Genomic DNA, 28,000 nt, shown 5'->3' with positions numbered 1-28,000 from the left:
GGTACGAAAGAGGAACCCGAAGGGCGCGGGGGTGAGTGAGGGGCCGGGGGCGGGCGCGCGGGGAGAGGGCGGGGGGCTACCCTCGGGGTGCGGACCCCGGGCCGGGCGGTAATGGCGGGGCGGGGCGGAGGGCGCGGGGTCCGGCCGCCCTGCTCCTCCGCGCCCCCCGCCGACCCGGCCGCGCGGGAGGGCCCGCAGGTGGATATCGCCCCCACAGTGTCCAGTGTGGTCCAGCAGGGTCTGTGTGCGTCGTCACCAGGACGATTTAATTGACGCTTTAGTTTCGGTTTAATTGAGACCGGGGTTCGGACGCGCGTATCACAGCGTTTCAAGGAGCAGCGTTCGAGCCAACGCAGCTCCTCGGTGCCCGAGCGCCAGGGTGGCCCTTTTGTCCTGTTTCCCGGGCCCCTGCGGGGCCGGGGGCAGAGCTGGGCCCCGTGCTTCTCTGCTCCTCCCCGCGCCTCCGCAGCAGGCTGTGTTAGCCAGAGTCTGAACGGCCACGGTGATCTCAGGAGCTCCTAGAAGGAAATCAAACCTGGGTTTTCCGGAAAGTTTCTCTTCCTGGCTCACGCTCACCCCACCTGGCCCTGGGCGCTCCTCCCAAAGGCGGAGCAGCCGCGGCTCGAGGGTGCTCAGCCCCGCACCCCTAGGGCGCCGCCCGCCCCTCCCTGCATCGCCCTGTGCCTCGAGGTAAGCTGTGACTTGTCGCGTAATTCACTTGAAGAACGACCTCTGGTCACCACAGCACTGGGAATCCCGCGTCCCCAAGGCCAAGGACCCCCCCAGGTGGGCTCCAAGGGTCCAACCGGCAGCTCCGTCTCGGGGCTTTTGAGGCCCCCGAGCCGTAAGTGTCAGCAGCCGGGAGTGTGTCCTTTACGTCGGTCAGATCGTTCACTGCGCTGATCTTCCTTGAGCGTGGGGGGATTTTCAGAATGGGAAGCAGCAGAATGAGAAGGTCCGCGGTTCTCATATTGCCCGTTGGCGCCCTTTGCTCGCCGAGAGGCTGACTGGAGGTACCCGCACGGAGGCTCTGGAGGTGCCGCGGGCCCTCCTGCGTTGTGCTCGACGGTGGGAGAAGGAAAGGGCAGCACACGTGAACTGTGAAGTTGGTGACCACCTGCCCCTCACCCCTCTCCAGCCACAGCTGCCCGCAAGGCTGGAAGATCGCGTCCGCCCCCTGCCGTGGTCACCCGGGCAGGGCCTCCTGTCGGAGAGCTGTTTATGTGGTTTTCTGGCCCAGCACCCAACAGCTATTGAGGGACCTGAATAATTCCACCCCCCGCCCCCCGCCGTTACCTGACGTGTTACTTGTTCAGAATCACAGTGACTTCTTTGAAACCAGTGCTTCTAAGGATAAATGAGAGTCATGAAAGAACACATGGTACAATTTAAATTCTCACCAAACTTTTCATTACCTTGTAGAAATTTTTGGACCCAATTCCTTAGATTTTTGGCTCCAAGAAGATTTTCAAAATAGAAAATGAATTGCATTTATTCAGTTCGTGATTACATGTAATCCACATAAGTGAAGTGCATAGGTTCGATTTGCCCAGTTTTGGCAAATGTATAGCTGTGTAACTTGCACACTGGCATGATAGAGCACATTTCTGTCATCCCTAAAGGTTCCCTCATGTTGTGTCCCCCGAATCCTTGTGTCGAAGCCCCAGCGTGATGTTGTCTGCAGGTGGGGCCTTGGGGAGGTGATCAGGGTGAGGGGGGCCCATGAGGGGATCGGTGCCCTGATAACAAGAGGAAGACAGAGACCCCCCTCCCTGCTCACACACCAGGCAAGGCCAGGAGGACCGCGAGAAGGCGGCCGTCTGCAGGCCGGCAAGGGCCCTCACCAGAGACCGGATCTGCTGGCACCTGGACCTTGGGCCTCCCCGCCCCGGTTCTGTGAGGAACAGTGTCTGTCTAAGCTGCCCTGGGCTGACTGAGACCTCGTAAGCCTTCCCAGCCCTGCCCCCCAGGAGCCGGCATAGTTCTGATTTCTGCCACGTTCCTTCATGGTGCTGTGTTAGACTCCATGGTCTGTGGAGCTCCCTGGCTGTCTGCAGCGCAATGCCTGACCTGGGACGGCACTTGGGTGCGTTCCTGGCATTGTCTTGGGTGATGGGGTCATGCACATTCTTGCACTTGTGTTCTGTGGGCGTGAGACTGCCATGTGAGGCCTGGTGGGCAGGGCGGTGTTCACTAGTGTCTTCCATCTGCATCTCCTTGAGCAGTGATGCTGGGCATGCGTCCGTCTGCGACACCCGCTCGAAGCATCTGATCAAGTTTTTTGCCTTTTTTAATTTTTAAAAATTTTTAAATATTTATTTTTTAAATTTATTTTTGGCTGTGTCTCAGTTGCGGCACATGGGATCTTCCTTGCAGCATGCGGGATCCTCTGCTGTGGCACGTGGGCTTCTCTCTAGTTGTGGCACGCAGGCTCCATGGCACATGGGCTCTGTAGTTGCAGCACACGGGCTTTCTAGTTGTGGTCCATGTGCTCAGTAGTTGCCCCGCACCATGTGGGATCTTAGTTTCCCGACCAGGGATCAAACCCTCTTCCCATGCATTGGAAGGTGAATTCTTAACCACTGGACCACCAGGAAAGCACCCTGCCCTTTTAAAAATTATCAAGTTGTAGAGACTTCCCTGGTGGCACAGTGGTAAAGAACCCGCCTGCCAGTGCAGGGGACATGGGTTTGATCCCTGGTCTGGGAAGATCCCACATGCCGCGGAGCAGCTAAGACCATGTGCCACAACTACTGAGCCTGCGTGCCATAACTACTGAAGCCCACGAGCCTAGAGCCCGTGCTCCTCAAGAGAAGCCACCACAATGAGAAGCCTGCACACCACAACGAAGAGTAGCCCCCGCTCGTCGCAACTAGAGAAAGCCCACGCGCAGCAACGAAGACCCAATGCAGCCAAAAATAAATGAATAAAACAAAATTATAAAAATTATCAAGTTGTAATTTCCTCTAGGTCTTCTGGATACAAGCCATGTCAGATATATATATATACGTATATATATAGAGAGAGAGTATTACCTCCCATTGTTTGACTTGCCTATTCGCATTATTAATAGCGTCTTTTTAAAATTAAACTCTTTTGGAGTGGTTTTAGGTTAACAGAAAGATGCAGACCGAGGCACACTGTGGAAACTAGTACACGACGGTGCTCCGCTACTGTTCCCCGCGCTCCAGGCTGCAGGTCACGCGCTGCCCCAGGGTCCTCGTTCTGCCCGGGGTCCCATCTGGGAGGCTACTTTTTCGTGACCTTGACGGTTTTGGGGAGGACCACTCAGGTGTTTTGTAGCGTGTCCCTGATTTGGGCTTTGTCTGCTATGTTTTCTTCTGGTTAGACAGGGGTTGTGGTTTATGGAAAGAAGACCCCAGAGGTGAGGTGGCGCTCTCGTGACATCACATCAGGGCACCTGACGTCCGCACGACATCACGGGGGCTGTCGGCCTGGTCACCTGGCTCAGGGGGGATCTGCCAAGGAGTGTCACTCCTTGTCCTGTCCTCCCGTCTCTTTGGCAGCCACTCAGGGGGGCGGCCCACCCTCCCGGGGGTGGGAGCGAAGCTCTGGGGAAGACCCACCGTGTGGTCTGGACTCCCGTAAGGAGGATGGACGCGTGGGTGTCGTCTGCACTTTGGTGGGGACGCAGCTCCGCGCTGTCGGTTTGGCTGCCCACCTCGTTCCAGCCTTGGCCGCCAGGACCTTGTCGTTGCCCACCCCTCCCACCCCCCGCCCCTTGTGAGCGCTTCCTTCCTTTCTTGCACTGCCAGCCACGCCAGCTTCCCTTCATCTTGTTGTGTTCCCGCCTCAGCCCTAGAATCACCCAGTTCTCTGGGGAGCGCTGGTTCGTTTCATGGGAGAGTGGGATTTAGAAACGAGGACCTGGCAGCGGGTGTGGGCGTTGCTGCTGGGGTGTCCTTGCCTGTAGTCCTCTTAGCAGATAGGTAACTATGTATCTGTTCACCTGTGTGTCTGTAACCTGTAGTCTGTTAGAAAAGTGCTTATATGTAACCTTCTCACTGCCATCACCATCATTTTCTTATTTGTCCCACCCCAGTGTACGTAGAAAGCAGTTTCAGAATTGTTCTCCCATATACCTCCCCACTCTGAGAAACAAATTTATCACCTTGAGTGCCATGTTTATATTTGGTTTCTTCTTATCGTTGGTCTTACAGTTCCTAGTCAAAACACTGTCTTCCTGTCCCCTTCAGTGTGTTGGTGTCACACGTTGATACAGTTAGAGTCAGTGGTCACAGTCTGCTTTCCATCCTGCCATCCCTGGCATTCTGGTGGGTGGTGCTGATTTGTTTGCATGTATTAAGTCTGCTCTCTGTGATATATCGTTCTATGGATTTTGGCAAATGCATGGAGTTTATATCCACCATAATGGTGTATTTGCATGAGCAGAAGTTTTTAATATTGATGAAGTTTAGTTTATCAATTGTGTTTCTTTTTTGGTTCATGCTTTCTGTGTCCTATTTAAAAGTCTTTGCCTAACCAAAAGCCCCTAAGATAGTCTCTTGTAGTTGCTTGTAGAAGGTTTATAGATGCAGTTTTGTGTTTAGCTCCGTGAGCCGTCTCTAATTAATTTTTCATGTGATTTTCACTTTTTATTCCATGTAAGTAACCAGCTGTCCCAGCACCATTTCTTGAAAAAAACTTTCTTTTCTCCATTGAATTGCTTTGGCATCTTATCAAAAATCATTTGACTGTGTTTGTGAGGATCTATTTCTGGGTTCTCTATTCTGTTACATTGGTCTATCTGTTCATCAATCCACACTGTCTTGTGACTTTATAATAAATCTTCAGGTACGGCAGTGTAAGTCCTCCATGCTTGTGCTTTTATTCTTTTTAATTTTTTTAATTTTAATTTTTTTTACTTTTTGGCCGCACCCCGTGGCATGTGGGGTCTTAGTGCCCCGACCAGGGATCGAACCTGCACCCCCTGCATTGGAAGCTTGGAGTCTTAACCACTGGACCACCAGGGAAGTCCCACTTGTTCTTCTTTTTAAAATTGCTCTGGCTATTCTAGGTTCTTTGTATTTTCATATACATTTCAGAATCAGGTTGTCAGTTCCTCAAAAAAAAAAAAAAACCTGCTATAATTTTGATTGTGATTATCTTAAATATTGGGTCAATTTGGGGAGAAATTAATCTTAGGAATATTGAGTCCTCTAATCCATTCACGTGGATGAGTGGAGATACATATATGCGTGTGTGCTCATGTTGATACATCTGTACCATTATTGTATGTCTCTCCGTTATGTGGACCTTGAACAACTCTCAGCAGTTTTATCTTTTTCTGTGTACAGGTCTCACACATCTTTTATTAAGTTTATCCCCACGGACAGACTGTTTTGAGTGCCGTTGTAAATGATATTTATTTAAGTCTCATTTTCCAATTACATGTTGCTAGTATATAGGAATGACAGTGGCTCTTGCATATTGACTTTATGTTCTTGTAACATTGCTGACTTCACCTACAAATTAGAGTGGGTTTTTAAGATTTCCTAGGATTTTCCATGTGAACAGCCGTGCCGTGTGGACAGAGGCGCGACCACTCCTCTTTCTAACCTTGTGGCTTTTGCTTTGTTTTCTGTCGTCACTGGCTTGAGCCACAGGACAGTGTTGACTAGACCTGCTAAGGCTGGGTGGACTTGGCCTCTTCACTGCTGCTATGGCATCAGCTGTGGGGTTTTTGGAGATGCCCTGCCTTGCGCTGAGGGTGTCTCCTGTTTGCAGTTTGCTGAGAGTTATCGTGAATGGGCCTGAAATTTTGTCAAATGCTCGTTTTGCATCTGCTGAAATGGTGACATGGTTTTTTTCCTCTTTAATCTATTAAAGTGGTTGATTGCATTGACTGGTTTTTGTATGTTAGGTCAATCTTTTTTTTTCCCCCGAAGTTACAAAGAGTTTTAAAAAAATGTTTATTTTGTATTTTTAAATTTTATTTTTGGCTGCGTTGGGTCTTAGTTGCCCCGCGGCACGTGGGATCTTAGTTCCCCAACCAGGGATTGAATCCGTGTCCCCTGCGTCGGAAGGCAGATTCTTCTCCACTGGACCACCAGGGAAGTCCTACGTTAAGTCAATCTTATGTTCCTGGAAGAAACTCATTTGGGCGTGTTCTGTCACCTTTCTGTGTTTTACTGAATGCGGTTTGCTAATGTTTTGTTAGAGTTTGGGGTCTGTATTCATGAGGGATGTCAGTCTGCATTTTTTCCCTCGTAATGTCCTTGTCTGGATTTCTGTCAGGGTTATGCTGGCCTATGTTTGAGTCTTGCTTGCTGGCCTTATAAACGAGCTAGGACAGGTTCCCTTCCCCTTTGTTTTCTGAAGGACTTGGTTTAGTATTGGTATTAGTTCTTCCTTAGTTTTTTGGTAGACTTCACTAGTGAAGCTGTCTGGGTTCACTGTTTTCTTTGTGGGAAGTTTTACAAATATTAATTCAGTTTCTTTCCTTTCATCTTAATTCAAATTATTTCCTTTCATCTGCCTAATACGGTTGAATTCACTCTCGTTTTTCTGTCTTCTTAAGACGGAAGCACAGATCAGTGATTTCACACTTGTCTTCATTTCTTATACAACCATTAAAAACTATAATTTTTTTTCTAAGCGCTGCTTTAGTTTCCTACACAAAGTCTGATAGATCGCACTTTATCTTTCTGTTAAAAATATTTTAAAATTTCCTATGTTTGATCCATGAGTTATTTAGAAGTCTGTTGTTTAATTTACAAGTATTTGGAGATTTTCTAAATATCTTTTGTTACTGATTTCTAATATAATTCCATTTAGTCAGAGAATATTCTCTGTATGATTTTCACCCTTTGAATTTGTTGATACTTGTTTTATGGTCAAACATATGGTTTGTTAGTGAATATTTTGTTTGCACTTAAGAAGAGTGTGTATTACACTTTTTTTGAGTGTCATATTCTGTGATTGTCAGGTGAGTCAAATATTGCCCAAATCTTTTTTTTTTTTTTTTTTTGGCGGTACGCGGGCCTCTCATGGTTGTGGCCTCTCCCGTTGCGGAGCACAGGATCCGGACGCGCAGGCTCAGCGGCCATGGCTCACGGGCCCAGCCGCTCCGCGGCATGTGGGATCTTCCCGGACCGGGGCACGAACCCGCGTCCCCTGCATCGGTAGGCGGACTCCCAACCACCGCGCTACCAGGGAAGCCCTGCCCCAATCTTTTATATCCTTACTCTTTTTTTTTTTTTGTCTACTTGTTCAATCAGTTATTGAAAGAGGGGTATTCAAGTTTCCAGTCACATTTGTGGATTTGTCTTTTTCCTTTTAGTTCTCTCAACTTCATGTATTTGCAAGGTTTTATTCAGTGCATACAAATCAATCCAAGACGATTGGTTTATCTTCCTGATGAATTTACGCTGTTATTGTTGTGAAAGATCGAAGTCTACTTTGTCTGCTATCAGTATATCTGCATGAGTGTTCTTATACTCAGTAATTGCATAGTCTATCTTTTCCATCCTGTGCTTTCAGTGTTCTGTGTCTTTATGTATAAAGCTTGTCTGTTATAAAGTGCATATCATTTGGTCTTGCTTTTTATCCAATCTGACAGTCTCTACTTTTCAAAAAAATAACTATAATAACTACCATTTATTGAGGCACTTTATAGGCATTACGTAATTTCATTTCTTCCAGATTTTTTTTATTGTAGTAAAATATACATAACATGAAATTTACCATTTTAACCATTTTATAATATATAGCCTGTAGCATTAAGTGTACTTATGATGTTGTACAACACTTACCACCACCCGCCTCTGGAACTTTCTCATCTTCTCAAACTGAAACTCTGTCCCCACTAAACGCTAACTGCCGTCCCCTTCCCAGCCCTGGCACCCACCCTCCTACTTTTTGTCTCTATGGATTTGACGACCCTGGGGACCTCGTGTAAGTGGAATCATACATTATTTGTCCTCTTGTGCCTGGCTTATTTCACTTAGTATGATGTCACCCATGTTGTAGCAGGTGTCAGAATCCCTCCTTTTTAAGGCTGAATAACATTCCATTGTATGGATGGACCACATTTTGCTTATTCACTCATTGGTCAGTGGGTATTTGGGTTGCTTCCACTTTTTTCTTTCTTGGCTGTTGTGAATAATGCTGCTGTGGACACTGGTGTACAAATATCTCTTAAAGACCCTGTTTTTGGTTCTTCTGAGTATATAATCAGAAGTGGAATTGCTGAATCATATGGTAATGCTGCACCGCTTTACATTTCCACCAGCAGCAGACAAGGGTTCAAATTTCTCCACGTTCATTGTTTCTGGGTTGGTTCTTTTTAAAATATTTATTCATTTATTTTATTTATTTGGCTGTGCTGGGTCTTAGTTGTGGCATGTGGGATCTAGTTCCCTGACCAGGGATCGAACCCAGGCCCCCTGCATTGGGAGCATGGAGCCTTAGCTACTGGACCACTAGTGAAGTCCCAGTTGTTTCTGTGTTTTTGATAGTAGCCATCCTCATGGGTGTGGAGTAGTATATTTGCTGCATTTCTCTAATGATTAGTGATGCTAATCTCTGCTTTTTGATGGAGTATTTAGTCTGTTTACATTTAGTGCGGTTATTAGAGTGTTTGGGTTTAAATCTACCATCTTGATGTTTGATTTCTATTTTTCCATCTGTTTCTCTGTTTCTCCTTTCCTCCCTTTTTTCTTTTTTTGGTGAATCAAGTTTTTAAAATTCTGTTTTATGTCCTTTATTGACTTCTTAGTTCTGCCCTTTTGTGTTATTTTATAGTGGTTCCTATAGAGATTAAATATGTGTGTTTAATTTATCATGGTCTACCTTAAAAGTTAACCCTGTACTTCACAAACAGTACAGAGGGTCCCAGTGACCACCTTCTACTTCTAGTGCTCTTGGCTGCATATATTTTAGTTCTTGTGCTAGAAAATTCTACAACACAGTTTTCATCTTTACTTTAGCTAATAGTCTTTAAAAATAGTTAGAGGTGTATTACATTTAATTGTTAAAGTCTTGGATGCCTTTGTTTACTAAATTGAGAATTTCTGAGTCCAGTGGTTAGGACTTTGTGCTCTCACTGCCGAGGGCCCGGGTTCAATCCCTGGTCAGGGAGCTAAAATCCCACAAGCCTCCCAGTGCAGCCAAAAAAAAAAGAAAGAGAGAATTGCTGTAGAACTGCGCCGTACTTGGCTTGACATGCTAAATGTATTAGTTGAACGTTGTAAAACAAGCAGTACCCACTGGCCCCTGTAGAAAACTCTCAGACCCCAGGTCAGTGTGGGGGGTAAGTAGAGGCTCTGGAGCCAGGGGCCTGGCCAGTCCTCACCCTGCCGTGTACTCACTGTGCCATGTACTTGCTGTGTGATCTTGTGCAAGCCTGTTTTCTCCTCTTACAAGGGGTCCAGGGACTTCCCTGGTGGCGCAGTGGTTAAGAATCCACCTGCCAATGCAGGGGACACGGGTTCAAGCCCTGGTCCGGGAAGATCCCACATGCTGCGGAGCAACTAAGCCCGTGCACCACAACTACTGAGCCTGCGCTCTAGAGCCTGTGAGCCACAACTACTGAGCCTGTGTGCCACAACTACTGAAGCCCACGTGCCTACAGCCTGTGCTCCGCAACAAGGGAAGCCACCACAATGAGAAGCCCTCGCACCGCAACGAAGAGTAGCCTCCTCTCGCTGCAACTAGAGAAAGCCCGCGCGCAGCAACAAAGACCCAACTCAGCCAAAAATAAATAATAAAATAAAATAAATTAATTTTAAAAAAAGGGGGTCGATAATAGGCATTGCTAGGAGGGTAAAATGAGTTAATATGAATGAATAACTCAGAGTGGTGCTTGGCACACAGCAAGTGCTATATAATTGCTGTTCTTGCTGTTGTTACACAGTGAGCAGGTTCACATCCCTTGGAGATCCAGGATCTGCAGCAAAAAGAGACTTTTTCATCCTTCGCAAACCAACACGGGCATGAAAGTCCAGCCCTAGCTGTGTATGTGACAAACCTCTAAGGTGTGAAATTACTTTTCATAGGAGAATAAACCTCAGATTATTAATTTGTTCATTCTTTGGAGAATGTTTTAGAGATGAAAAGGGCTACTAAAATAATGTTAAGTATAACTTATTATCTTTTTTTTTTTTTTTTTTTTTTGCGGTACGTGGGCCTCTCACTGCTGTGGCCTCTCCCGCTGCGGAGCACAGGCTCCGGACACGCAGGCTCAGCGGCCATGGCTCACGGGCCCAGCCGCTCCGCGGCATGTGGGATCCTCCCGGACCGGGGCACGAACCCGCGTCCCCTGCATCGGCAGGCGGACTCTCAACCACTGCGCCACCAGGGAAGCCCTAACTTATTATCTTAAATTTATCTTTTTGCAACTGGATTCATGTTGTTAACCGAGAAGAGCGTTTTAGCATCCATCCCCATTTGCTTCCCTGAGGCCGACTCCTGCCCAGTGGAGACGAGGCTCTGGTGGCACTGCAGTTCTCTCCAAGTGCCCTGTTGCTGACCTCTGTGCCTACCATGGGGTTTCTGAATAGAAAAGCCATGCAGTGGAGTCATTTCTGGCATAGAAGAATCAGCTCCAACAAATGACTCCCGTAGATGGCAATCATCAGCCCTGGACAAGGTAGAAAAGCAGCTACCTGAGGACTCTGGAAGGGGGGACGGCAGGCAGATCCTGAGGGCAGCTTAGACTTAGAGGCATGGCCGGCACACAGTGTGTCTCTTGTTTGCACATCTTGCCTCTGGGGGCTGCACAGTCACTGCAGGGGTGGTGTGGTGGCTAAAACTCTGGGTGGAAAGACCGTGCGCTTCCTCGTTAGACTAAGGGGAGGAGCTGGTATCCACAGCTGCTGGGGAGAAATCCTGGAACGAGGAATTCTGCGACTAAACTCTGCTCAGATTTCTGTCCAAGCCTTGAACCGTGCACACACACAGGGCATGGGGAGAAGCCACCTGGAGTGAGAGCGAGGCCACCGCTTCCCACAAAATCAACAGCAACACAGTTTGCAGTTTGAATCTCATGAGATTAATCGCCTGCTAAAGCAAAACCATAAACTCTCTTCAGACTCTGGGATTCAGAGTCTCTGCAACGTAACATTGCAACATACATGTTACAATCTGAAAGTACTCAACACACAAAGAGCCAGGGGGTGTGAGCCATCCTCAGGGAAAAGACAGTCAACAGACGCCAGTCGTGTTATGACCCAGGTGTTGGATAGTCAAACAAGCACCTCACAGCTGGCTTAGTAACTGTGTTCAGTGAGGTAAAGGAAAATACACTCATAATGAACAAAAACGTAGGAAATCTCGCTAGAGGCGTAGAAAATATTTTTCAAAACAAGCCAGTTGGAAACTTTAGAACTGGAAAGTAAACACCTGAAATAAAAAATTCACCGAATGGGCATAATAGAGTGGAAATGACAGGAAGTAGTCAGACTTCAAAGACAAATTAGTAGAAATCATCTGGTCTGAAGAAACACTGGGGAAATGATTGAGGGAAAAGCATGAAGAGCCCTAGGGACTCATGGGGCAGTGTGAAGTGTCTCAGGCAGGGTAACTATGGAGCCCAGAGGGGAGGCGAGAGACACAGTGGGGCAGGAGAAGTACTTGAAGAACAATGATCAGACTCTTTCCAAATATGGTGAAAAACGTAAATTTATGGATTTCAGAAGCTCAGTGAGTCCCAAACAGGATGAATATGACTAAAACCATAAACAGGCACATCATTTTCAAATTACTGAAAACTTTAAGATTAACTTTAAAAATCTTGACAGCAACCAGAGAAAAACAAGACTACATACACACAGCATCACAAAGACTAGGAACTTATCATCAGAAGGCAAGTGGAGCTGCATCTATAAAGTTCTGGAAGAAAGATAGTCAACCCTCCAGGAGTGTGTGTTAAATACAGATGTTTTCAGAAGAAGGAAGACTGATGGAATTTGTTGCCATCATCTGTGTACTGCCAGACATGCTGAAGAAAGTCTTTCCAGGCTGAAGGAAAATGATACCAGAGTGAAACTCAGGTCTTTATGAGTGAGTGATGAGCATCAAAAAGGGTAAATATCTGGGGGGAACGTTTTCTTTAAAATACGTATTTAAAGAAAAAATCAGAACATGTCTTGGGTTTGTAATGCATACAGATGAAATACGTATGATAACTGTAGCATAAGGAACAGTGAAGGGGATCTGTGGACCTGCAGGTTCTGCCTTTACATGAAGTGCTGCAGGATTGATCCTAAGTAAGCTGTGAAACAGTGGGGATGTGTGTTGCAGTCCTAGAGGAATAACCATAAAAATAATGCAGAGACTCATAACTGAAGAACCAAAAGATAAATTGACAGGGGATTTTTAAAAATATTCAAATAATATAAGAGAAAACAGGAAAGAGAGAACAGAGAAATAAAACACCAGAGAGACAGCAGAAAACAAATAATAAAATGGTAGCCTTAAATCCAACCATAGCATCATTATACATTTGCCAATGCCCAGCATCAAGAGTGATCCTGATGTAAATATGGACTTGAGGCAACAGTGACGTGTCAGTGTAGGTTCATCAGAGTACCTATCTGGGGCCGGATGTTGACAGTGGGGGAGGCTCTGCTTGTGTGGGGGCAGGGGGTGTATGGGAATTCTCTTACTTCCTGCTCAGTTTAGCTGTGAACCCAAAACTGCTCTAAAAAAATTAAGTCTTTTATGTATTAAAACCAAGGAACAAGTAGAAAAATAATAAAATGGTAGACCTAAGTCTAACCACAGTAATAATTAAATTAAATGTTAATGGACTAAACTCTCCACTTAAAAGGTAGAGATTATCAGAATGTGTAAATAAGCAAGACCCTACTACATGCTGTCTATGGGAGGTTCACTTTAAAATTATTTATTTATTAATTTTTGGGTCTGTGTTGGGTCTTCGTTTCTGTGCGAGGGCTTTCTCTAGTTGCGGCGAGCGAGGGCCACTCTTCATCGTGGTGCGCGGGGCTCTCACTGTCGCGGCCTCTCTTGTTGCGGAGCACAGGCTCCAGACGCGCAGGCTCAGTAGTTGTGGCTCACGGGCCCAGTTGCTCCGCGGCACATGGGATCTTCCCAGACCAGGGCTCGAACCCTTGTCCCCTGCATTGGCAGGCAGATTCTCAAGAACTGCGCCACCAGGGAAGCCCGAGATTCACTTTAAATATCAAAAACACAGGTTGAAAATAAGTGAATGCAAAATGTGTACGTATACAAATAGCGTAAGAAGGCTGGAGTGGCTATATTAATATCAGATAAGGTAGATTCACAATATGGAGTATTACTAAAGAGAACGAGGAAATTCTAGTAATAAAGAGGTTGTTTCATCAGGAAAACATCAATTATGAATGCACCCAATAAAGCGAGTAATAAGCAATCATAGTAGGCAATTTTAGCATCTTTCTCTCACCAGTTATTAGAACAAAAGACCTAAAGAAATCAGTAAAGACAGAGGATCTGAACAGTGCTCCCAAGCGTCTTGAGCTGATTGATATTTGTGGAAGCCACATCCATCAGGAGCAGAACACAAATTCCTTCTAAGTGCATATTCTCTAACAAAGACCAGCTGCTGTGCCCTGAAACAAGTTTCTAAGCAAAGTAGTGTACAGCTGTGTTTATTTGCATAGGACACGATTATATAGAAGACACTAAGAAATCTGTGAAAACTGCTAGAACTATTAAGTGAATTTAGCAAAATCTCAGAACTCAAGGTTAATATGCAAATTTTACTTGTATTTTTGTATACTAACAGCAAACCGTTACGAAATGCAATTAGAGGCCACCGCAGCCCCTGGGAGTCTGGAAAGGGGGAACTGCGAGCCAGTGAACGGCTCAGTCCCCGGGCAGCAGGGGCCGGTGGAGGTGGGGCGCTGCTGCTGCGAGGGGCTGGCGGAGGTCCGCACCAGCCACGCTGAAGGAGGAGGCTGAAGGAAGAAGGAGGAGGGACCACCAGAAGCGGGACACGTGGACAAAGTTCAAGAGGAGGACAAGACATAGTAGAATCAGACTGCCGCTGTCTGAGAGCTGGGGCTACAGAGCTTGCAATTACCCTGGAAAACCTCTGAAATGTTGCGCCCTTCACCACTTCCTCCTACGGACTCCAGAGGCAACACACCTTATTAAGCACGAGCGTTGGAAGATCACTGTGTATATTTGGCAGGAGCACAGACTGAGGTGTTTCTGTTCCTTTGACCTTGAGTTACCGTTGCTTTCCATTGTGGTCTCTTTCCCCTCAGTGTTCCTCTCCGTTCTTCACTTCTAGCCCCACCGCCTTACCAAGTGTGATCGACTCACGCAGGTGAATTAGACCATCTTTTCGCACGCTGTTTTCCTCCCTGTCTGCCAGTATTACTCTGAACTTGACCGTTTTAACCTGAACCGTTCACGTGGGTTTGCAGTTCCCACTCTGCTTTTCAAACTTTCTGATGTCGCGTCACCATGACAGTCAGCATTGGCTCAGGTTACCCTGTGGACATACCTCTGTTAGGACAGTTAGCACATCCGGGGCTGCCCAGCCCGAGAGGTGCAGAGCAGGCGCAGAGAAGTAATCCCGACGGAGAAAACGTTAAAGAGCTTGGCCTGTGGTTGACTTAATTACCACTTCAAGCGTGGGGAAGGTCCTTATACAGAAGTCCTGGCCGGTGATAATCTGGCCTCAAGGAAAACAGAGGAGCAGGTGGCTTACGTTGCAGACCGCTTTGTGGTTAGAACAGGGAGACATTTGATGGCGTGGGTTTTTAGCAAGAGGATGAAGTCCTTTAGTAAAGGGTAGAGTGCTTCAGCCAGGGGCTAGTGAATAAAACGCTGACTCCTGATGGCCATAAACGCCGGCACCTAACGCCTGTGGCCCTGCTCCCCGTCTCCAAAATGGTTTGGTGAGTTTCAGATTTGGCCATTTTTAAGTTTATGGGATAGATTAGGCATGACCCCTCTTGAAAGTTTCCCTGCAAGGTATATGGCAGGATATGTCTTCCCATGTAACAAAATACCATTAAAAGTCGTAACTGCTGCTGTGCAACTTCTGCCTTTTAGTAGAAACTTCTATTCCTTGAACGACGTGTATTGGTGCATCTTTCTTTGCTTTTTATCTCTTTCAAATAGAATGTTTCATGTTTGACTTGCTTATCTGTATGTCTCCTGGGAATCAGTTTCTGCCCAGTACTTCCTGCTGGTTTATTTCATAGGACACTTTTAAGGAGTGAGGTTGCAGATGGGTTCACAGGTGACTTGACCTTGGAAAACTGTGGGGATTGACAGAGGGAACTCGTCTTTGAGCACCTGTTCTCAGAGCAACATTCAGATCTGTAGAAACATACCTAGGCTCATTGGATGAACATTTAGAATTCTAGTAAATTGCTCAGAGATTCCTAAAGTCCACTTTAGAGGATCAGACCGTGCGACTGTGTTGTTATTATTTTAATTTGTGTAGTGTCCAAAGTTACTTTTTAAAAAGATTAATTTGTTTATTTTTGGCTGTGTTGGGTCTTCATTGCTGCGTGTGGGCTTTCTCTAGTTGCGGCGAGAAGGGGCTACTCTTTGTTGTGATGCGTGGGCTTCTTACTGCGGTGGCTTCTCTTGTTGCAGAGCACGGGCTCTAGGCGTGTGGGCTTCAGTAGTTGCAGCATGCGGGCTCAGCAGTTGCGGCTCACGGGCTTAGTTGCTCCGCGGCATGTGGGATCTTCCCAGACCAGGGCTCGAACCCGTGTCCCCTGCATTGGCAGGCAGATTCTTAACTACTGCGCCACCAGGGAAGTCCCCAAAGTTATGTTTTTAAAAGTGTTCGTGCTTTTTGTAAAGTGATTTGTTCCAAGCACATTAAAGGTCATTCAAGTGTTGTTCAAAAAAAAGAAAGAAAAAAGAAATTAGAGAGTTAATTATATTTACAGTAATACCCAAAGACAAAATATTTAGTAATATGTTTAACAAAAGATGTGTAAGAGCGCCTCTTCACTGAAAGCCACAGAACATTGCTGAGAGAAATTAAAGACAACTTGAAGGAGCTTCCCTGGTGGTCCAGTGGCTAAGACTCTGTGCTCCCAGTGCAGGGGGCCCGGGTTCAATTCCTGGTCAGGGAACTCGTCCCACATGCCGCAACTAAAAAAAGATCCCGCGTGCCACAACTAAGACCCGGCGCAGCCAAATAAATATTTTAAAAAATAAACAAAGACAACTTGAAGAAATGGAGAGAGAGCATGTTTGTAGATTAGAAGACTCAATATTGTTAAAATGTCAGTTATCCCAGTCAAGATTCCAGAAGGCTTTTTGTAGTAATTGACAAGATGATTCTAAAACATGGAAATGCAGGTGACCTGGAATTGCCAAAGCAATTACACAAAGCAGGGCTTCACTCTGCCTGACTTCAGACTTTCTGTAAAGCTTCAGTAGTTGAGACTGTGTGGTACTGGTGACACACAGATGAACGGAACAGAATAGGAAGTCCAGAAGTAGACCCACACACAGACAATTGATTTTCAACAAGGATGTCAAGAGAATTTAATATGAAAAGGAAAAGCCTTTTTAACACGTGGTGCTACAACTGGATATGCATAGGGAAGAAAAGTGAACTTGACCTTTACTCCACACCATGACGCAAAAGCAACTCAGAGAAACACAGGAAATCCTTGTGACCCTGAGGTCAAGGCAGAGATTTCTTAGGACGCAAAAAGCAAGAACCATAAAAGAAAAAATGGATGCATTCGATTTTACCAAAATGAAAACATTTGCTCTTCTGAAGATACCCGTTAGAAAATGAAAAGACAAGTCACAAAATGGGAGAAAATATTTACAGTACATACATCTGACAAAATACATGAAGAGTTAGCACGTAATAATAGACAGATGGCCCAGCCGAACAGCGTGGCCCAAAGATGTGAACAGACACATTATGAGAGATGTAAGATGTGTGAATGGCTGACAAGCAGGACAGAGGTGCTGACTGTCGCTAGTTACCAGGGAAACGCAGGTTGGAACAGCAGGAGAACCGCTGCCCGGCCGCCGGTGCGAGGCCACTAGCTGGCAGGGCCAGAGCAGGTGAGCCAGCCACTGCACACGGAGCCGCTGCCCGAGAATAGCAGGGCAGCTTCCCAGAGAGTCCCCTTGACCTGGTGCTTCCAAGTATTTACCCAAGAGGAAGGAAAGCAAGCGACTGTGCAGGAACGGGCCCAAGAACGTCCCCAGCAGCGTTAGCCCCCACAATGTGGAAACAGCCACATGGCCATCGGCAGGCAGCGGGCAAGGGAAGTGTCCTCGCAGTGGATGCCACTCAGCCACGAGAGGGCAAAGTACGGAGGAACCTGAAGATCGCTGTGGCCACGCTGAAGCGCAGGAGCCCGACGCAAGGTGCGCGGACAGTGTGGTCCGTTCTCCTGAACTTCCAGAAGACGCCGTCCACATGCAGCGGCAGGGCTTGGCCGGGCAGGCGGGGGCCGTGGAGGGGCCGCACGGTGTGGACACCGTACTCAGTCGTGTCCACTGAGTAGCAGACAGAGGTGTCGACTGAGACCTGATTCCTGAATCAAAGGTATCAATGCGGCTGTGACACCAGTAGTTGCCACCTGAGGGGATTTCACATTCTAGAAAGGGGATGGTGCCGCAGGAAAGAGCAGGTGTTCTTTTTGTTTTTGCGGTACGTGGGCCTCTCACCATTGTGGCCTCTCCCGTCGCGGAGCACAGGCTCCGGACGCGCAGGCTCAGCGGCCATGGCTCACGGGCCCAGCCGCTCCGCAGCATGTGGGATCCTCCCGGACCGGGGCACGAACCCGTGTCCCCTGCATCGGCAGGCGGACTCCCAACCACTGCGCCACCAGGGAAGCCCAAGAGCAGGTGTTTTTAATGGGGGGACTTGACGTGGGGGGCGGCGTCTGCTCCATCAGCCTGGACTAAAGGCAGCACAGAGCGAATGGCAGGACAGACCCCAGCCCGGGACCCCCAGGCCCTGGGCCAGTGGGCGGAGGGGCTTCTCGCCCCCCAGCCCCAAGCGCGCCCTCTGTGGAACCTGAACCAGCCCCCCTCACGCGCAGCTCCACCCTGCAGCTGTTTTTGTTAAGAAAAAAGTGTTTTTAGAGGTGACTTTTATGTGTTTGGGACAGATTATAATTGTAGTTCCCACCTTTCAGAATAAAAAACCCGACTCACGATTTACTTCCGGGGTTGTGCAGGCCGGTGTGTTTCCCCGGTTACGTTAGAAGTGTGGCACCGTGAGCGCTGAATCGCGTGGGCTGTCGCGTTTCGTGTGGTTTTAGCGTTAGGACGTTTACTTGCAGTCTGTTTGCTCTCTGGATCCATCACCCGCCAGAGGCACCTGCACCCAGTACTGCCTGTGTCACGGCTTTTAGTGCCCCAGCTGGGTGTTTTCCACACACCTTCCCGTGATGACAACAGGCCCAACGGCACAAAACTGTTAAGACCGAGGGGTCCTGACCAGCCTGGCCGCCCCAGAGGCACCCTTGCCATTCCGTCTCTGGGTGAAAATACTGGAAATCGAATTCGGGTCTTATGAGGACAGGATGAGATGGCGGGTGGGAGGGCCGTCCGAGCTCTGGGGTAGGACTGGCTCACCCAAACCCTCTCTGCTCAGTCCTTCTTCCTGGAAGCAGCAGCGAACGGTGGGAAACTGGCGGAGGAGGGAGTGAGTCCATCAGATCCTGATCCGGGTGGGCCGAGCCGTGGGGGTTCCTGACGAAAAGTCCAGTTGGACCCCGAGCCCCGGGCGTGGTTTGGCTGCGCTTGGCCAGCAGCACGGCCTCACCTATCCACCTCGATTTGCAGGCCCCGGACCGAGGGTCTGCCGGCCTCCAGGAGGGCCAGGTAAGCATCCTGCGCCCTGGCCCCCGCCCGGTGCCCTGCCCTGCCAGGCGTCGCCTGTGGCCACACGGCACCCCTCTCTCTCGCAGACCCTGAGCTCCGGGACATGGCGCTCCAGCGCGCCGTCCTCCTGGCCAGCCTCCTGGTGGAAGTTGCCAGTAGATCCTCAGGAAGTGCGGTGAGCACCCAGCACGTGGCTCGTGGGCTCTTCACCCAGGGGCTCGCCCTTCCACCTCTAGGTGCCACCCTTGTCCCGGCCCCCGAGATGCTGGCCGTGCCCACTGCCAGGGTCAGAGGGGCCTGTGCCTCTGGGCGGGCAGCAGATGCACAGCCCCGCCCCTGGCACCCGCTCCACTCTGCCTGCTAGAACCTCCTTTCCCTCTGCCCAACTAGACCTCTTTCTGGAGCTGAAATAGGGTCTCCACAGAGCTGCCCCCACTGGCACTGGCCACAGCTAGTGGGGCGGACAGAGACGCCCACTTCAGGCTCAGACTCGGCCAGGTCATGGCTCTCCCAAGCCGGTGACACAGGTGTGCCAGGCTGTGGTTTCTGGAGGTGCCCGGCCATGTGTGCACACACCCAGCTGCTCGTCCTCCAGGATGGTGAGCCTTCCAGCCACTCTGCCCCTGCCGGGTTGGGTGGGACAGGACGGCCAGGCTTCCCCCTCGGGCTTGGCCTCGGCCCCCTGGAGTCCAGGATGCGCCCACCATTCCTCAGCCGCCCTGAGGTGCCCCTTGCAAATCACAGCGTGCTAGTCCTGGGAAACCAGCTCGGCTGGGCTGAGCGCACGGAGCGGAGCTGCCCGGACGCCTCCCGAGGCCCCTGCCGCCGCCTGGTCTGTGAGTGCAGTGCCCGCAGCGCCCACTCCTGCGCGTGGACCTGGCCTTTCCTCTGTGGGGGCCGAGCTGGACCCCCAATGGAGGTGCCTGTAGACTTGCAGAAGCATCGCAGGAGCGTCCAGGAATGTGGGCTGTTTGGTCGGGAGCGCGGGCAGACGCGCTGTGAGGGCTGCACAGGCCTCTCACTAGGGAGGCCGAGGGGGCCTGGAGTTACCTTCCTGTTTCACCACTGCCCAGAAACATATGTGCTTCCTTTCTTAGCAGCTTCGTCTTTTGATTTTCAAAGCCACCAGCTGCAAGTGGCGACTAATATAAATAACTCCACGGTTGAAATGCCTGCCCTGTGCCCACCTGTGGCCCACAAGGCGAGAGGTGGCGGCTCTTCCCATGACCCAGGAGACCCCCGTGAGAAAAGAAGGGGCTGCAGGGAGGCCCCAAGGGGAGGGTGGGCGGGCAGTGGAGGAGAGGACCACCCCCTGCCCACCAGGCTGCTCCAGCCCACCCCCAACAGAATCTCTGGGTGGGCCCCAAGGGATCCCCCGAGGGATTCCTGCCTTTGGGAGTCCAGGTGCCACGGACTGTGCCCTGGCAGGTCCCAGCCCAACACTTCGGTTGTTGGTTCAGTCACCAAACGCTCGCCGGACACCAAGTGCTGTCCCAGGGAGCGTCTGTGCGGTGTGGCCGTGCGTCCTCACCTTGCTCTGGGTCAGCGAGGCACAGTCACCGGACGCTGACTACAAGAGGCCAGAGCCCCAGGTGCTGGGGTGAGCTTGCCGGGAGCCCCTCTGCGGATATCGCCCTGGGCCTGGCCCGCACAAGCTGCCCGGCCGCAGGGTCTGGAAACTCACCACTATCTCCCCTCTAGGGCCAGCAGCCCAAGTGTTGTGTGGACGTGGTGGACACCAACGCCACCTGCCCAGGCACTAACCTGTGTGGCCCAGGTGAGCTTTGGCATGAGCAAGCCTAGATGGCCTCGGGAAGGAGGGGCCGGAGGGGTGGGCAGAGGCAGCGAGCGTGATGGGGCCTCGTCCTGGGAGGTGGGGGCAGGACCCCAGGAGGACACGGTGGCTCCAGGCCTGCGGGGTGGGGGCAGGTAAGACTGCCTCTTCCCTCGCAGGGAGTTTCAGCTGCCCGGAGGTAAGCTGACATAAGACAGGAGCAGCAAAGTACAGAAACGTGTACAGGTTTTACAGGACATGGGAGGAAGTGGAGTCCCAAGTAAGTGGCAGAATCAGCGCTTACACATCAGGTTGAACAAGGAGGCGATTGTGGGCAAGTGGCTAAAACACTGGGGCAGCCGAAGGGAGACGGGGATGACTGTAACATGGTCGCCCGACTCCCGTCTTCTCCCGGTTGGGGGGCGGGGGGCAGCTCCCATATGGGGTTTGTCTCCTCCCCACTTGAGACTTTACCTTCAGAAAGTTTCACATATTAAAAGCCAAGTTGGTAGCTGTGGAGAGATTTGGGTTAGAAGTTGTGGGATAGGAGGTCGGCAAAGGGGAGGGGAAACAGATGGAACGAGCAGAAAGGAACCAGATGAGCACCAGCTCCCGTGTCTCACTGACCCTCAGTCCTGGGACAGCCCGTCCCGTCACACTCAGCTCAGGAAGAGGATTGTGGGTGGGCTCCCACCGGTGAGACCTCCGTGTGTGGGCAGTAGGTGGGGCGGGGACAGCGTGGAGACCCTCGACGCAGCCCTAGTCTCAGGAACTTGCCCAGTGGCCCGCCGTTGCCGCAACCTGTCGAGGTGACTGCCTGAAGTTCACATCAGTTTGCAGGGCTTTGGGAAACGGCAGTTCTGGTCCTTGTGATACCAGGTCAGAAGGGTGGGAGAGAAGCGGAAACGTTAGTGTGGAGAGTCAGAGCCAGACAGTGGGGGAGACTGGGAGATTTCAGCACCCGGTCCAGTTTACAGGCGGCTGGGCCTCGAGGCCCGGGTCAGGACTGGAATCTGCTCCATCAGGCAGATCAGAGTTTCCTACTGAAAGGTCACTTCTCTCCGCAGCCAGCCCGCTTTCTACCAAAGAGAGTCACAGTGACACTAACTGTCTTACAAATAAGCCTAGCCTCACTAAACTTGGCCTGATTGTTGAAGGAAATTTAGCCACAACAGCGACTGACCACCAGGCGCTTTTGAAGTCTGCTTTGCTGGCCTTTTCCCAGGGCCTCTTGAGTCCAGGAGGCCGAGCCAAGGACTCAGCTCCAGACTTTGCCTGCAGTACCTCTAGGTTTGCGTGAACTCCTCTCTTCCTGAGGTCCCTGGTCCTGCCGGGCGGTGACCTTCCTTACTCACTGGGCAAGGCAGGGAACCCAGTGAGCCAGGCCCTGCGCTGCTTTTCAAGGGGCTTTAAGGCTCAGCAAAGTCAGCCTTCGCTCCTTAGATCTGGCTACTGGGCCTGGCCCCCAGCTGTGCTTTGTTCCTGCACACACAGTGCAGGGCCTCCTTGTGGCCGGCAGCCCTGGCGGCTTCACCAAGGAGCCCAGGCACCTTGGGGCTGGCGGAGGGAGCTCTCGGGAGAATCGTTGCCTTGGCGACAGGTCTGTACCCAGGACCCCATGTTCCTAGGCCTCCTCGATCAGCCCCCGCAGAGGTCAGCCCCTCCCAAGAAATGCCGAGTGAAGGGAAAGAGCCCAGCTACTTCAGAAGAGAAGCCCTGGTCTTACGAGAAACGAAGGCCTGTTCCTGATACTTGTGTGATTCCACGTTGGGTCTGACGTGGCCTCCTGGCACGGCGCTCAGCCCGTGCGCCCCCGTCACTCTTCAGACCCTGCCATCTGCTTGGCGTCACAGCAGGAAGGCCTTCCTCTGAGGGGACCCGTTTGTGTGCAGACTGCGTGCTGGTCAAGTCTGTGCCGGCCTCCAGCACCTGCAACCAATATTTCTCCAGTACGTTCTCTCAGCCCGTGCTACGTGCCGGGGTGTTGAGAAGAAATAAAGGTGTAAGACGCAATCTCTGCCCTTAAAGGGTGCAGTGGGCCAGGTGGACTGCCTGCAGACCGCCGGCTGGCAAGCGCTGGACAGCTCCCAGCCCCAGGTCGGGCCGCAGGCTGTGGGGAGGCCGCTGGCCGCGGCGTTGGGCAGGGCAGGAACGCGGGTCGAGTGTGCTTGGGCCGCCCGGGGGCGGGGGGCGGGCGGCAGCACACTGGCGCAGACGCCCCTTGTCCCTCGTGGCGGCTGAGTGGGAGTGCGCTGCAGCCCCTGGTGGATGTGGGAGGTGGGGCTCGCCTCTCGTCCCCTCCAGCGTGTATACTCGGCACCTGTCAGTGTCGGGTCCCCATCCGGGCCTCTGCAGCCCTTTCCGAGGCACCTGGCAAGGGGCCGGTGGGAATGCCCGTGCGAGAGAGGGCTGGCTGCGGTTCCCGCGGAGGCGGTTCTTGTTCTGAAGTCCATCCAAGCTCCAGAGTGGGTGAACTAGCGTCCTGGAATGAATGTGGTTTTACAACTCAAAGCATAGCGCTCCCCGAAGGCAGCCGGCTGGCGTGGGCTTGCTTTGAGCCGAGCCTCCTGTCTCCCGGCACAGGCTGCTACGGGCACCGGGCCGAGGACGGGACCGTCAGCTGCATCCGCTGCAGGAACGGGACTCACAACAGCTCCGAGTGCAGAGGCTGTATGTCCCCCCCGCCCCTCCCCCTGCCTGCTGCTCACCAAGGGTCCACACCTCCATGTTCTGGAGGAAAGGGTGGGAATTCTCGCTGTTGTCCCCACACCTGGGCCACTGTCCCTCGGTGGACACCTCCCAGGAGCCCTCTCCCCGAGTCCGCTTGCCCCCCAGGACAACCTCCATGTCTCATTTCCGGCCCATTTGGGCTGCATCTCTGGCTCCCCAGGGGTCCTCTGCGGGGCCCCTGTGCCTGGTCCAGGACCTCACGTGGGTCTGGGCGGCCTGTGGAGCCAGCCGCACTGACTGGTCTGTTCCCCCCGCAGTCACTGCCCGGGGCGCGCACTTCCCCATGAACAGGAGCACGGGGATGCCTGGGCGGCCGAGTTTTGGTAAGTCTCTCGGCTCACCGGACCAGTCCCGGGGGGACACAAGGGCACCATCAGAGCCATTCCCAGCGCAGACCCAATCGCCGATGCTGGCCACGGCAGGGCCACGTCCACAGTCAAGGGCAGGCTCCGCCCCAGACAAGAGCTCTGTACCGGGACCCAGCCCTGGTCACGGAGCAGGACCCCGGACGGCATGGAAGCTCGGCCGGCTTTGAAGTCAGGGTCTGGGCTTGACTTAAAAGGGTGGGTGCTGGGCTTCCCTGGTGGTGCAGTGGTTGAGAGTCCACCTGCCGATGCAGGGGACACGGGTTCGTGCCCTGGTCCGGGAAGATTCCACATGCCGTGGAGCGGCTGGGCCCGTGAGCCATGGCCGCTGAGCCTGCGCGTCCGGAGCCTGTGCTCCGCAACGGGAGAGGCCGCCAACAGTGAGAGGCCCGTGTACCGCAAAAAATAAATAAACAAAAGGGTGGGTGCGGCTGGGGTCGCTTGGCGTGGACCCCCATGTGCCTCTGAATGGGCTGCATGTCTTAACCCTTTGCCTGGCTCAGAGGCCCCTCGGCCCCTTGGTCCCTGGGAGCTCAGGATGTGCAGTTCTCCAAGGTGGGAGGGCATCTGAAGTCCCCTTGCACCGTCCCCGGTGGCTCTTCTAGGACATAGGTCTTGGAGGGAACTGAGACGCTGTAGGCAGGCAGACATGCCCTCCATACCACCTGGTCCTCAGGTGCAGACCCGGGAGACGCCCTGGTACCCCGCCTGTTCCTGCTGCGAGGCGTCCTGTCGTACCTGAGACGCTGGCCGAGCCACAGGGAGTGGCCAGGCTGCGGGAGTGTGGTGCCCAGGCCACCAGTGACCACTGCAGTCACGGTGCGGGACCTACCCCAGTGGTGTAGCCACTGGGTTGCGATGGGGGTCATGACCCCCCAGATCCTGGTCCTTCAGCAGAGGACACGTTGACCTAGACCAACGGCTCAGGCCTTCCCTGCGAGTCTCAGGACCGGAAGCAAGTGGCCTTGTGCTGGCGTGGGCCGACCAGCAGTGTTTGGGGCAGGGTGGGCCCAGACAGCCCCAGCTTCTTGCGATGTGGGCCTGGGCCTTGCAGCAGAGGGTGGCAGATGAGGCCCCTGCAGTCCAGTGTTGAGCCCGCTTCCAGTTGGCAAGTTTGGGGTCGTGTAGCTGGAACCCGTCCCTCCTGAGGCTCTAGCGTGGCCGGCCTGGTGCCTGTGTCAGGGTCAGAAAGGCGCTTCCCACGGGCACCTAAACGCAGAGCCTCCAGCTGGGCATCCGCCCGCCGGCCCGCCTGGACCTGTGGAGGTGAAGACAGCAGGCATCTTGGTGCTGGGAGGGCCACCCCGGGTGACAGCTGACCAGCTCCAGAGAGGCAAGGTGGGGTGTATCCACACGCCAGGGCCACGGGGGCCCCAGAGTCTGCACTGAGTGTCAAGGGAGGAGATGGGGGGCTCGGGGGCCAGGATCACTGAACGTCTTGACAGCCCACGCCCCGGAGAACCTGAGGCCTGGGCAGTTCGAGTGCAGGGGGGACCCACACCCCTGTGTGTGAACCCCTTGGCCCCTGCGGGAGCCCAGGTGTGCACCCCTGGCAGCCCTCACCTCGCTTGCAGGGGGCCCCCAGGTGGCAGCCTCCCTCTTCCTGGGAACGTTTCTCATCAGCTCGGGCCTCATCCTCTCCGTGGCTGCATTCTTCTACCTCAAGCGGGCCAGTAAGCTGCCTGACGTCTTCTATGGAAGAAACAAAGGTACCCCTCCTGCCGGGGTGTGCCCGGGGGCACGGAGCGGGGCTGGGGCCGAGATGCAGGTGTCCGGTGCAAGGCCGCATCTGCGGCACCCTGGAGGGGACTGGGTTGTCACGTGGCTCTCGGGCCTGAGGATAAGAGGGGCGGTCACGTCCTGGGAGTGCTCTGGGTGGATGTCGTGGGGTCTCAGTGTGGAGGGTGACGGGGGCAGACACTCTGCAGGCCGGCTTGTCTGCTCTGGTGGGAAGCTGGGGGTGGGGGCGGCTGGCCCCAGAGCGCTGGCGGGACACCACCGGAGTGTGGTGGGAGATGGGGCCGGGCAGGCTGAGGGCACCGCTGGGCACGGGAGTGAGCCTGGAGCCAGGGACCCTCTGCAGGCTTGTGGAACCCTCAGGCTGATGGACCCCCACCTCAGGCCTGTGGACCCCTGCCCAAGCTGAGGGCCCAGCAGCAGAGGCTGAGGGTCCCTCCCAGACTGAGAGACCCCTGTCCCGAGGCTGAGGGACCCCCGCCCAGGCTGAGGGCCCCCCAGGCTGAGGCAGCTGTGTGGCCTCCAGGTGACACCTGTGCTCTCCTCTACAGCCCCCAGCCTGCAGCCTGGCGAAGCTGTAAGTACCTGATAGGTGGGCTGAGGCCCCGTGTGTGTGCGTCTGGGTGTCTGTGTGTCTGGGCTGGGGGCCATCCCGTCTCCAGTTCTCACTGTGCCTTTTCCCCTTTTCAAGGCCGCGATGATTCCCCCACCTCCGTCCTCAGGTGCGTCAGTGCTTTCCTGTCCCTCGCCCTGTCGGGATGCCTCGTCTCTCGTGGGAATTTCAAAACGCCAGGCCCATGGCCGCTGCAGGGGTGCTGGCCAAGCCCCTCTTCATCATCCACAGCTTTCGTGCCTTTTTCCTTTTATTCCTGAGATGCTGTGTCTGTCGAGGGGGGCGGGGTGTTCCCAACACGGGTCAGGGGTCAGCCCTGCCACCCTCAGCCCTCCACCAGGTCCCAGCTCTGCCTGAGCAGGGAGCCAGTGGCTGGCACGGAGCCCTCCCGTGGTCCCTCCTGAGCAGTAGCTGTGTCACAGTTGACCCTGTGAGCACAGAGGTCACGTCACACAGGCCACCTGCCTCTTCCCCAGACCGTGTTCCTGCCACCGTGTGGAGGTCTGGAGTGGGGACAGGTGAGGACATCCTCCTCCTTGGGGACAGAGAAGTCCCTCGGTCAAGGCGAGATCTGCCCTGTCCAGTGAGACACTTGTCTGATCTCTCCAAAGCAGCGCCATGTCCAAGCACAAGGTGCCTGCGTCAGTCTCCTGGGGCGGCCGGGGGCTTGGGAGAACAGAAATGTCTTCTCTCACGGTTCTGGAGGCCACCTGCTCCCTCCGGAGGCTCTGGGGTGGGTCCTTCCTGCCTCTCCCAGCCTCTGGGGCTCCAGGCGTCCCTGGGCTTTTGGGGCCGCATCCCTCCAGCCGCTGCTGCATCTTCCGCTGGCTTCTCCCCTCTGTGTCTCCCTCCCCCTCCCGAGGCCACTGGTCGCTGGATTTAGGGCCCATCAGATAATCACATCTGCAGAGACCATTTTTCCAAGTAAGGTTGCACCCGCAGGTTCTGGGCCTTAGGGTGTGGACATGCGTTTGTAGTTGGGGGGGTACCATCCACCCTGCAGCGCATCACATGACCTGTGCCTTTGTGTTTCGGGAGAGCCGGGCCCTCTCCCGGGCCGAGGGGCGCCAGGTGTCCGGGAGCTGGAGCCCGGTGGGCTTCCTCCCTGGCGGCTGCTCCAGCCCCCCTCCCGTGAGCCCCAGGGAGGCCCACGACCCCAGGCCCTCCCTGCCGCCCCAGGCCCCACTCTGATCCCGCCTGTCTCTGACCCTGTTTCAGTGCGGAAGCCGCGCTACGTCCGGCGCGAGCGGCCCTCGGACAGGGACGTGGGCCCCACTGCTGTCTCTTCCGTGGAGGCCCGGGTGAGCAACGTCTGATCCCGCGGCCCATCCACAGCCCCGCGTGCTGCTGAGGGGGGGCCCACACGAAGGCTGGGCGCTGCCCAGCGAGGCCTCAGGACAGGCCTGCACACGGCCCTGGCTCGTCCCTCTCTAGCCACAGATGTGGAGTGAGAGCCGCCTGCCCCGCAGGCCTTCCTCAGCGCACACAGCCGCTCAGCGTGACTGACCCGGGGCAGCACTCCAGCCTCTGGCCCTGAGCCGGGCCGGGGAACCAGGCCGCGTGGGGTCCAGGCTCCTCGGGAGAGACGACCTGCAGGACCCGGGTGCCCCTCCACCTTGGAGCCCATGGTGGGCAGACCCCCCGCACCCCCTCTGAGAGCAGTGAGGCCGAGGCCTTTGGGGGGTCCGGCCGCATCCACACACAGGCAGTTTGGGGCCTGCAAACCGGCCCCTGGGCTCAGGCGCCCGCAGGGCTGTCCTGCATGGCCACAGCTGCCCACTTGCAGGCGCTGCGGGAGTGAGTCGCCTGGCCTCCTGCTGACTCTTACCTGTGCTTAAGCAGAAAGCACTTTGCATAGAAGTCCCAGAGGCACGCTGCCGCCGTCTGCACCCCGCCTGGGCCCCAGGCACTGGAGGTCCTCATCCACCTTGGGATGGACACTGGCCCGAAGCTGCTGGAGGTCGAGACCCCCCAGGG

The 28,000-nt window shown here is 53.2% G+C and overlaps 1 protein-coding gene across 14 annotated transcripts; it reads left to right on the top strand.

Moving 5' to 3' along the window:
• Nucleotides 1–27,985, top strand: LOC307194978 (uncharacterized protein C1orf159). Of its 14 annotated transcripts, XM_079938544.1 has the most exons (9): nucleotides 1–31; nucleotides 18,766–18,804; nucleotides 18,891–18,979; nucleotides 20,506–20,581; nucleotides 23,162–23,248; nucleotides 23,566–23,631; nucleotides 25,248–25,382; nucleotides 25,962–25,987; nucleotides 26,102–27,374. In XM_079938544.1, exons 3-9 carry the CDS (start codon nucleotides 18,908–18,910, stop codon nucleotides 26,378–26,380), a joined length of 741 nt encoding a protein of 246 aa, XP_079794670.1. In that variant the 5' UTR covers nucleotides 1–31; nucleotides 18,766–18,804; nucleotides 18,891–18,907; the 3' UTR covers nucleotides 26,381–27,374. The 14 variants fall into 14 exon arrangements, 9 of the variants coding, with proteins under 9 accessions (XP_079794670.1, XP_079794667.1, XP_079794665.1 ...); XR_013830683.1 differs by lacking the exons at nucleotides 23,566–23,631; nucleotides 25,248–25,382; nucleotides 25,962–25,987; nucleotides 26,102–27,374 and adding exons at nucleotides 19,229–20,012; nucleotides 20,265–20,404 and having other exon boundaries at nucleotides 23,162–23,200; XM_079938539.1 differs by lacking the exons at nucleotides 1–31; nucleotides 18,766–18,804; nucleotides 18,891–18,979 and adding an exon at nucleotides 20,758–20,858 and having other exon boundaries at nucleotides 20,525–20,581.
• The last annotated feature ends 15 nt before the right edge of the window (nucleotides 27,986–28,000 follow it).

The sequence above is a fragment of the Stenella coeruleoalba genome (genome assembly GCF_951394435.1).
Source record: "Stenella coeruleoalba genome assembly, chromosome: 1".
In the NCBI taxonomy this organism is placed as follows: domain Eukaryota; kingdom Metazoa; phylum Chordata; class Mammalia; order Artiodactyla; family Delphinidae; genus Stenella; species Stenella coeruleoalba.
The sequence above is the reverse complement of the archived record's forward strand: the minus strand, read 5'-3'. Positions and strand labels throughout refer to the sequence as shown.